At 38.0% G+C, this 11016-nt stretch overlaps 1 protein-coding gene across 3 annotated transcripts in view; it reads right to left on the bottom strand.

The window, feature by feature from the left end:
* The window catches only part of NR3C2 (nuclear receptor subfamily 3, group C, member 2), a 383563-nt gene that overhangs the window by 118222 nt on the left and 254325 nt on the right, over positions 1 to 11016 (bottom strand). For all 3 annotated transcript variants that reach the window (XM_011973244.1, XM_011973245.1, XM_011973243.1), the window contains exon 4: positions 6976 to 7092. In XM_011973244.1, the coding sequence (XP_011828634.1) occupies positions 6976 to 7092 (117 nt within the window). The remainder of the gene's footprint in view (positions 1 to 6975; positions 7093 to 11016) is intronic.

Here is an 11016-nt window from a genome sequence, read left to right as displayed (position 1 = left end):
TCTAGAAGGGGTTTTTCCAATGTTGTCCTCTAGAATTTTTATAGTTTCAGGTATTAGGTTTAAGTCCTTAATCCATCTTCAGTTGATTTTTGTATAAGGTGAGGGATGAGGATCCAGTTTCATTCTCCTACATGTGGCCAGACAATTATCCCAGCACCATTTGTTGAAATGTCCTTTCCCCACTTTATGTTTTTGTTTATTTGTCAAAGAACAGTTGGCTGTAAGTATTTGGGTTTATTTCTGGGTTCTCTACTCTGTTCCATTGGTCTACATACCTATTTTTATACCAGTACTACGCCGTTTTGGTAACTATGGCCTTATAGTATAGTTTGAAATCAGGTAGTGGGATGCCTCCAGGTTTGTTCTTTTGGCTTAGTCTTGCTTTGACTATGTAAGCTCTTTTTCAGTTCCATATGAATTTCAGAATTGTTTTTTCTAATTCTGCAAAAAATGATGGTGGTATTCTGACGGGGATTGCACTGAATTTGTAGATTACTTTTGGCAGTATGGTCATTTTCACAATATTGATTCTACCCATCCATGAGCATGGGATGTGTTTCCATTTGTTTGTGTTGTCTATGATTTCTTTCAGCAGTGTTTTGTAGTTTTCCTTGTAGAGGTCTTTAGACTCCTTTCTTAGATATATTCCTACATATTTTATTTCATTTTTTTGCAGGTATTATAAAAGGGGATAAGTTCTTGATTTGATTCTCTGCTTGGTTGCTGTTGGTGTATAGAAGAATTACTGATTTGTGTAGATTATTCTTGTATCCAGAGACTTTGCTGAATTCTTCCATCAGTTCTGGAGCTTTCTAGAGGGGTCCGTAGGGTTTTCAAGGTAAACGATCATATCATCAGCAAACAGTGACAGTCTGACTTCCTCTTTTCTAATTTGGATACTGTTTGTGTATTTCTCTTGTCTACTCTGGCTAGGACTTCTAGGACTACGTTGAAGAGGACTGGTGACAGTGGGCAACCTTGTCTTGTTCCAGTTCTCAGAGGGGAATGCTTTCAACTTTTCCCAATTCAGCATTATGTTGGCTGTGGGTTTGTCACAGATGGCTTTCACTACATAAAGGTATATCCCTTGCATGTCGATTTTGCTGAGAGATTTTTTTTTTAGATGGAGTCTCGCTCTGTTGCCCAGGCTGAAGTGCAGTGGCGCCATCTTGGCTCGTTGCAACCTCCGCCTCCTGGGTTCAAGCAATTCTCCTGCCTCAGCCTCCCCAAGTAGCTGAGACTACAGGTGCATGCCACCACACCTGGCTAATTTTTGTATTTTTAGTAGAGACGGGGTTTTGCCATGTTGGCCAGGTTGCTCTTGAGCTCCTAACCTCAGGTGATACTCCTACCTCGGTCTCCCAAAGTGCGGGCATTACAGGTGTGAGCCACCATGCCTGGCTGAGAGCTTTAATCATAAAGGGATGCTGGATTTTGTTTTATGCATTTTTTTTTTGCATTTATTGAGATGATCATGTGATTTTTTGTTTTAATTATATTTATGTAGCATATCACATTTATTGACTTGCATATGTTAAACCATCCCTGCATGCCTGGTATGAAACCCAGTTAATCATGGTGGATTATCTTTTTGATATGTTGTTGGATTCGGTTAGCTAGTATTTTGTTAAGAATTTTAGCATCTATGTTCATCGAGGATATCAGTCTGTAGTTTTCTTTTTTTGCTTATGTTCTTTCCTGGTTTTGGTATTAGGGTGATGAATTAGGGAGGGTTCCTTCTTTCTTTCTCTTGTAGAATACTGTCAAAAGGATTGGTACCAATTCTTTGAATGTCTGATAGAATTTTGCTGTGAATCCATCTGGTCCTGGACTTTTTTTTGTTGATATTTTTTAGTTACCATTTCAGTCCTTCTAGTTATCATTTTAATCTGCTTGTTATTGGTCTGCTCAGGATATCTAATTTTTCCAGATTTAAGATAGGAGGGTTGTATTTTTCCAGGACTTTATCCATCTCTTCTAGGTTTTCTAGTTTATGTGTGCAAAGGCGTTCATAATAGCTTTGAATGACCTTTTGTATTTCAGTGGTGTCAGTTTTAATATATCCTGTTTTGCTGCTTAGTGAGGTTATTTGGATTTTCTCTCTTCTTGGTTATGGTTAATGTTGCTAATGGTCTATCAATTTTATTTATCTTTTCAAAGAACCAGCTTTTGGTTTCATGTTTTTGTATTGTTTGTTTCAATTTCATTTAGTTCTGCTCTGATCTTGGTTATTTCCTTTCTTCTGCTGGGTTTGGGTTTGGTTTGTTCTTGTTTCTCTAGTTCTTTGAGGTGTGACCTTAGATTGTTTGTGTTCTTTCAGACTTTTTGATGTAGTTATTTAGGACTATCAACTTTCATCTTAGTATTCCTTTTGCTGTATCTCAGAGGTTTTGATAGGTTGTGTCATTACTGTCATTCAGTTCGAATAATTTTTAAATTTCCATCTTGATTTTGTTTTTGACCCAATGCTCATTCAGGAGCAGGTTAATTTCCATGTATTTGTATGGTTTTGAAGGTTCCTTTTGGAGTTGATTTCCAATTTTATTCCACTGCGGTCTGAGAGAGTGCTTGATATAATTTCAATTTTCTTAAATTTACTGAGGCTTGTTTTATGGCCTATCATACGGTCTATCTTGGAGAAAGTTCCATGTGCTGTTGAATAGAATGTGTATTCTGCAGTTATTGGATGGAATGTTCTGTATACATCTGTTAAGTCCAGTTGTTCCAAGGTATAGTTTAAATCCATTGTTTCTTGGCTGGCGTTCTGTCTTGATGACCTGTCTAGTGCTGTCAGTGGAGTATTGAAGTTCTCCACTATTATTGTGTCACTGTCTATCTCATTTCTTAGGTCTATTAGTAATTGTTTTATAAATTTGGGAGCTCCAGTGTTAGATGCATATATGTTTAGGTCTGTGATGTCTTCCTGTTGGACATGGTCTTTTATCATTATATACTGTCCCTCTTTGTCTCTTTTAATCACTGTTGCTTTAAAGTTTGTTTTGTCTGATATAAGAATAGCGACCCCCTGTTCGCTTTTGATGTCCATTTGCATGAAATGCCTTTTACACCCCCTTACTTTAAGTTTATGTGAGTCCTTACGTGTTAGGTGAGTCTCCTGAAGGCAGCAGATGGTTGGTTGGTAAGTTTTTATCCATTCTGCGGTTTTGCATCTTTTAAGTGGAGCATTTAGGCCGCTTACATTCAATGTTGTTACTGAAATGTGAAGTAGTGTTGCATTCATCATGCTCTTTGTTGCCTTTGTACTTTGGTTTTCTTGTTTTTGGTTTTTAACTTTTTTTGGTTTTGTTTTATAGATCTGTATGATTTATGCTTTAAAGAGGTTCTTTTTGATGTATTTCCAGGATTTGTTTTAAGATTTAGAGATCCTTTTAGCAGTTCTTTTGGTGGTGGCGAATTCTCTCAGCACTTGTTTGTCTGGAAATGGCTATATCTTTCCTTCATATGTGATACTTAGTTTCAACGGATACAAAATTTTTGGCTGATAACTGTTTTGTTCGAGGAGCCTGAAGATAGGTCCCCAATCCCTTCTAGCTTTTAGGGTTTCTTCTGAGAAATCTGCTGTCAGTAATCTGATAGGTTTTCCTTTATAGGTTACCTGGTGCTTCTGTCTCACAGCTCTTAAGATTCTTTCCTTTGTCTTAACTTTGGATAACCTGATGACAATGTGCCTAGGCGATGATCTTTCTGTGATGAATTTCCTGGGCGTTCTTTGGGCTTCTCATATTTGGATGTTGAAGTCTCTTGCAAGGCTGGGGAAGTTTTCCTCGATTATTCCTCCAAATATGCTTTCTAGGCTTTTAGAATTCTCTTCTTCCCCAGATACACCAATTATTCTTACATTTGGTTATTTAACTTAATCCCAGACTTCTTGGAGGCTTTGTTCATATTTTCTTATTTTTTTTTCTTTGTCTTTGTTGGACTGAGTTAATTCAAAGACCTCGTATTTGAGCTTTGAATTTCTTTTTTCCATTTGTTAATTCTATTGTGCAGACTTTCCAGAGCATTTCACATTTCTAAAAGTGTATCCAAAGTTTCTAGAATTTTTGATTTTTTTTTTTTCTTTAAGCTATCTATTTCCATGAATATTTCTCCATTTACTTCTTGTATCATTTTTTGCATTTCCTCAGATTGGGCTTTGCCGTTCTCTGATCCCTCCCTGATTAGCTTAATAACTAACCTCTTGAATTCTTTTTGAGGTAAATCAGGGATTTCTTCTTGGTTTGGATCCATTGCTGGTGCACTTGTATGATTTTCTGGGGTGTTGAAGAGCCTTGTTTTGTCATATTACCAGGGTTGGTTTTCTGGTTCCTTCTCATTTGTGTAGGCTCTGTCAGAGGGAAGGTCTAGGGCTGAAAGCTGCTGTTCAGATTCTTTTGTCCCACAGGGTGTTCCCTTGATGTAGCACTCTCCCCCTTTTCCTATGGATGTGGCTTTCTGTGCGCCAAACTGCAGTGATTGTTGTCTCTCTTCTAGCCACCCAGCAAATCTACCTGTCTCCAGGCTGGCACTGGGGGTTGTCTGCACAGAGTCCTGTGATGTGAACTGTCTATGGGTTTCTCAGGTGTGAATACCAGCACTTATTCCAGTGGAGGTGGTGAAGGTGCAATGGACCCCATGAGGATTCTTAGCTTTGGTAGTTTAATGCTCTGTTTTTGTGCTGATTGGCCTCCGGCCAGGAGGTGGCGATTTCCAGAAATCATCAGTTGCAGTAGTGTGCTGAGGGAACTGTGATGGGTGGGGCCCAAGAACTTCCAAGAGTATGTGCCCTTTGTCTTCTGCTACCAGGGTGGATAGGGAGGGACGGTCAGGTGGGAGCATGGCTAGGCGTGTCTGAGCTCAGACTCTCCTTGGGTGGGTCTTGCTGTGGCTGTTGTAGGGGGTGGGGGTGAGATTCCCAGGTCACTGGAGTTGTGTACCAAGCAAGATTATGGCTGCCTCTGCTGAGTCATGCAGGTTGTCAGGGAAGTGGGGGAAAGCCGGCAGTCAGAGGCCTCACCCTGCTCCCAGGCAAACTGAAGGGCTGGTTTCATTCCCACCGAGCCGCCCCAACAGCCCCGAGTCTGTTTCCAGGGAGAAGGAAAGAGGGGTTTGAAAACTTGCCCAAGGCTATCTGCCTCCCAGCTGCCACAGAAAAGGGCTTTAGTTCTCCCCCTGCCTGTGAAGTCTGTAGGCCTGATTTGGGCCCTCCCCGGAGTTCTGGCAAGGAGGCTTCTTGCCCTGTTCAAATTGTTACAAAGTTCAGCTAGAGAATTCCTTCTCCCTCTGGAGTTTTACCCCTTGCTCCTCTGGCCACCCTCCTGATGGATCCCTGTGGTGCCAGGCAGGAATGGGCTGCTTGGGGACCCAGTGTGCTCCCAGGACCTTACTGCTGCTTCTTGTACCCCTGTCTTCTGCTGGGCTCTCTAACTTGACTCAGCTCCAGGTAAAGTCAGAAACTTCTCCCACAAACAGACCTTCAGCTTCTCCAGTAGGGTGTGTGTTCAGGAGAGGAGGGTCTCCCTTTCCCACTTCTGCAGTTGGGGGACTCACAGTAGCTAGGGCGTCTCCCAGGTCCTACGGGAGCAGTCCTCTTCCTTCAGAGGGTCTGTGGGTCCTCTTGGGATTGCTGGTTTGTTCTTGCAGTGGATCTGGGGCTAAAATTTACAATGCAAGCCTCCACATGCTGCTTTTTCTGGAGCTGCAATCTAGTCCTGCCTCCTGTCCACCATGACCCCCTGAATCCAGTATTGCACATAACCTTCGCACAACCTCCAGTATACGTTAAATCATCTACAGATGACTTATAATACCTAATACAATGTGAATGCTATGTTATATATATATATGTTACATTGTATTTCAAATTTTGTATTTTTGTATTTTTATTTTTTAAACCAAATGTTTTCAATTCATAGTTGGTTGAATTTGCAATATGAAACCCACAGATAGTGGGATTTGGAAAGGTCTTCTCTACTTGGAGAGTATTAACAAAAATTCATGTTTTCTTTTAGTACTTCTGTGGCTATTTTTCTAAGTTTAAATCTTTGATGCATCAGCATTTATTCTGGAGTATAGTTAAGAGGTGGTATTCAACTTTCTTGTTTTCCAGATGGTCATCCAATTGTCACAGTTGTATTTTCTATTGAATAATCTCCCATCCCCCCACTGATCTGAAATGTCAGTTTTATTATGTGCAAAATTCCTATATTATTTGGATCTATTTCTTGACCTTCTGTTAATCTGTCTAACAATCGATAACCAAATACCACAGATTATTTTAATTATTGTAGCTATAGTATACTTTCCTATCTGGTGGAGCTAGTTCCTCTCATTATTTGTCTTTTCTAGAATATTCCTGGCTATTCTTTAGGGATTTCGAATAATCGATTTGTATTTTTCTTAGAATTATACTATATTTGCAAATTAACTTAGGGAAAATTTATATCTTAAGGATGCTGAGTCTTCCTATCCATGGATGTTGTATACTTTTGAATTGGTTCTAGTTTTTTACCCTCTCCCCCTCTTTTAGTGAGTCTCTATAACATTTCAAAGCTTTTTTCATATATATCTTTATTACATTTACCTCTAAAGTTAGGTATATACTCCTATGTGGGTAATGTTATCACATATAGGTCTAATTTCTAAACAGATGTGGCAATAAAAACTATTAACTATGGGTTTATATAAAAGTCATTCATTTTTTTTTTTGTTTTTTGTTAAGTGCCCAGTTCTTGAAACTTAGCAAATTCAGGCTTGAAAAATTCACTAGAACTATAGCCATAAAACATACCTCTTTTTGACTCCAGCTAATAAATATTTCTCTCCTAAAATGTTTTAGCACGAAAACAGAACTCATTGGATTTTCAGAAACTTTGCTCCCTGTTGGCTTCGTTTTCAATTTCGAGACTACTCAGATCTGAGTGGTGCTGCATTACCTATTAACAATTCTTATTAAACTACAAATACAAAACTTACCTCCTAAATTCATTCCAGCTTGAAGACATTTCTGAAGTCTGCAAGCAGGACAATTCTTTCGTCGAATCTTATCAATGATGCAATCATTTCTTCCAGCACATAAATAGTTGTGTTGCCCTGATTAAAATAATAAAAAGTATCTGTTAAAATAGAGTATACTAGTACAAAACATTAATATGTATACTCAGAATATAAAATTACTTCTTTCCTGCCTTGAAATCTCTTCCTCAAAAAAGTAAAAATACATGATTTGTGGATAATATAGAGGAGGAGATGGTCAGCTTAATGCAGCTGAGACTTTAGATTACACATGATAGCATTACACTTATTGCCAAACATGTTCTCATATAAGTACACATGATAGCATTACACTTATTTCCAAACATGTTCTCATATAAGTACAGCCATATTTCTCCATTGTTTGAATTTTTTGATAGCTGCATGGGTTCAGGCAATAGTGCACATTTCCTGTAGACGTCACAACAGCATCAATCTAAACAAAAGCCCTACTGCAGCTGTTTAAGCTGCTATGCCTGCCCACCATTTATACATGTGACTTCACTGGGATTTCACAGTAATTTCACTTTCAAATTACACAATTGGAAATGTTAAACTATTCCATTCTGTAAAACAAAATCTGGAACTAAAAAAAATCAGATGTGGGCACAGCACAGGCTTAGAGAGTGGCATCTATTGGCAAAATATGAAATTGTAGTCTAGCTTTATTAGTATTTATTCAAAAATATTTACTAAACACCCACTGGGTAGTAGGCACTACTAGAGGCACTAGGGATACAGTGATGAACAAGACAGACAAAAGCCTCTGCTCTTAACTTTCATTAGATTTGGGGGAGACACATTAAACAGAGTAATTAGATAAAATGTGTAAGATGTTAGATAGTAATAAGCACTAGGGAGAAAAATGAAGGGAACGTGCAAGGTGATTTTTAAATAAAGGTCTATAGATCCATCAGCCCTATAAATCCTTCCATCTAACTATGTGGACATCTAGGACAGAACATATACCAGAAAGAAGGAAAAGCAAATGTGGTAGGGAGGAAGGTGAGGACTGATTACTTGGCATGTTCTAGGAATAGCAGGGACACCAGGGTGAAGGAGCAGAAGAGAATGAGTAGAGAGTAAGAAAAGATAAACAGCTAATGTGAGCCACATCACATAGGTCTTTAGAGGTCATATTCAAGACTTTGGCCTTTACTCTGAGATGAAGCCACTAGACTAGAGGGCTTTGAGCAGAGGAGTCACTTGATGTGATTTACATTTCACAGCATCACTCTGGCTGCTGTGTTGAAACTGACTGCAGTGGACTAAAGACAGAACTAGAGAGACCAGGGGTAGCAGGCAATTATTGTAACCTAAGGGAGAGAGGAAAGTGGGCTGGGTCATTGTGGTAGCAGTGGCAGTGGTGAGATTCTAGATGTATTCTGAAAGTAGAGCTGCAAGGGTTTGCTGACAGACCAGAGGAAATGAGGAGTTAAGGACGTCTTAAGATTCTTAGGCTAAACAAGTAGAAAAAGGGAACTGTCATTAGTTAAAAAGGGGAAGACAGAAGGAGCCAATGGTTTATGAGGAATGACCGCACTCAGTCTTGAGCATGGCAAGTCAGAGAAACCTGATGGGCATCCAAGCGGAGGCATCAGGTCTGTGGTTAGGAAGAGGGCTGGGCTACATATATAATCAGCTCACGGACGTTATTTTAAGCCATAAAACTAGGTGAGATCATATGGTGGGTGAGCACAAACTGGAGAGTGAAGCCTGAAGAGTCATGGGTTAATGAAAAGGAGAGAGGGAGGCCCACTGTTTACTGCAAAGTAGTGAACAGGCTCCAAAGCACTCCAGTGTAGTACCATCATGTTCCCTTGATTTAAGAATTACTAAGTAAATTACAGTAAATACTCAATAAAAATAATGTGCATCACTTAATGTAATTAAAATAATTTAATCTAAAGTATATTCTCTAACATTATGGTAAATCTTAGTAATAATAACAATAAAACAATAGTAACAGCATAGGGAAATCTATCAAAGTGAAGAAATGAAACCCCACCATTATAATAATCTAATGCCTTTTCTAAAAATTGAAGGCTCTTAATGAATATGGGTAGGCATAGATAATTACACAAAGGCAATCAATATCCATGGTAAAAATGGTAACTGATAAATATAACATTTCATGACGTTGTACAGCACCTTAGAGAGGTTTCCACTTCTAAAACAAAATTTTAATGCCACATTAGAGTTCTTAGTTAACCCATGCAACAACCCTATGACATAGGTGAGATTATTATTGCTGCTATTCACCAGAAGAAACTCATACTAGAATTGATAAAGTGACTTCCCAAAAAGGTAGAGTTGGAAATAGAATTTAGAAAGTCTGATAATATTGCTGTGCCTCAAGACCAGGAGAGGGTTTTCTAAATACTGATTTGCAATATAATTTACTGTTGGTCTAATAATACATTGAAGGTGCTCTTTGGAAATGAGAGGCAACAGAATGTTGAGTGAAGCATACTCTACCAGCCAGCATTTCTACCCACAATTGACATTCTGTGCCTTTTGCATATTATGAGATTGAATACAAAACCACAGATTTCATCTTTAATACACACTGAACTGAGTAAACTTTAAAGTTCAAAGAAATAACTAAACGTAATTTAAATTTGTTTTAATTCAACAAGTATTTATAGAGAACCTCCAATATGTTGCAAGGTCACGAATCATTTGCATAAGGGTTGGTTGGCTGTAGTCTAAGATTCACTCTATGAATTTTCAGTAAATGTAACTAAGACTTTTAGATTATAAGCATACAGAATGGAAAAAAATGGCCGCTGTCTTATGAACACATTGGAAGATTTTCTCCTTTGGGTGTTCAAAAACAGAGACTTTCAAATGCCAGGATTGTTCTAGAAGGATTTAAAAAAATAAATGCCCTTCAAAAATTTGTTACTGTAACAACCCAGGATAATTTTCTCCCCAGAACAATATTTTATCTTCCACAAATAGGATAGGAGAGTTGTACGAGACTGTTGCAGACATGTCATTTTCAGAAAATTTTGTCGTTTGTATTTTTAGTTGTGTAAACATTAAAAATTTAAATTACACCTACACAAATATATAATGTGTGTCTCATTCTTTAATTCATATTAAACCAACACAACACACAACCAAAATCTGTCCAGTAGGACTCAGAGAACTTTAGTCATCCATCCATCTGTGTACTCGAGTTCAGTGTACCTCCTGGTTAAGGTTGGGGCAGCTTTTTGGGCACAAGGCAGCCATTCTAGAAGACAGAAAGCTTTCAAGGTTAGGATAAACTTGGATGAAGTACCAGGATGCTTAGGTCAGTTAGTGCACGTGTAACACAAATTCAAAGACTTATAGGAAAACCAGATGAACTAAATTAAAGGGAAAATAAAAGCAAAAATGCTTTATGGACTTAACAATAACAAAGTTGAGTTTAAAAATAAATCAGAAGTATCATTTTTTTCTATTGTTTTAAACTATGGTATTGGTTTTAACTGTAGAATAATTCAGTAACTGTTTAAAAGTTAATCTCATTATTTTAAAAGTTACTGCATTCAATAAAAGTTGTCTTTTACAATTTTCAATTATTTTGAAATCAAGAAGCAACTTTTTGTTATACTTGGCCTGGTCCCAACTGAGAAAATACAGATTATGTGACATGCAGTTCTCTAAGAATCAATAGCATAAGAACAGAAAAGTAGAAAAACGAAGGGCAAGGAGGAGAAAGCACGATAAAAAGGAACCAGCTTCGCAACCAGGGTCCATCTGGGTCTCAATCCTGCCTCAGTCAATAAGGAGCTATCAGAGCCTCAGCCAAGTGGCTCAATGCTTCTGAGCATTGGTATCTTGATCTATAAAATGCAAAGAGTAATGCCTACTTTCTATATTGTTAAATGGTTTCAAATGAATAATATACTACACAAAAAGCAAGAAGCACAAAGCCTGGCCTGAAGAAAGAACTAAAAAAAAAAAAAAAAAAAAAAAAAAGAAAAGAAAAGA

This window comes from Mandrillus leucophaeus, unplaced genomic scaffold (assembly GCF_000951045.1).
Source record: "Mandrillus leucophaeus isolate KB7577 unplaced genomic scaffold, Mleu.le_1.0 Scaffold136, whole genome shotgun sequence".
NCBI lineage: Eukaryota > Metazoa > Chordata > Mammalia > Primates > Cercopithecidae > Mandrillus > Mandrillus leucophaeus.
The sequence above is the reverse complement of the archived record's forward strand: the minus strand, read 5'-3'. Positions and strand labels throughout refer to the sequence as shown.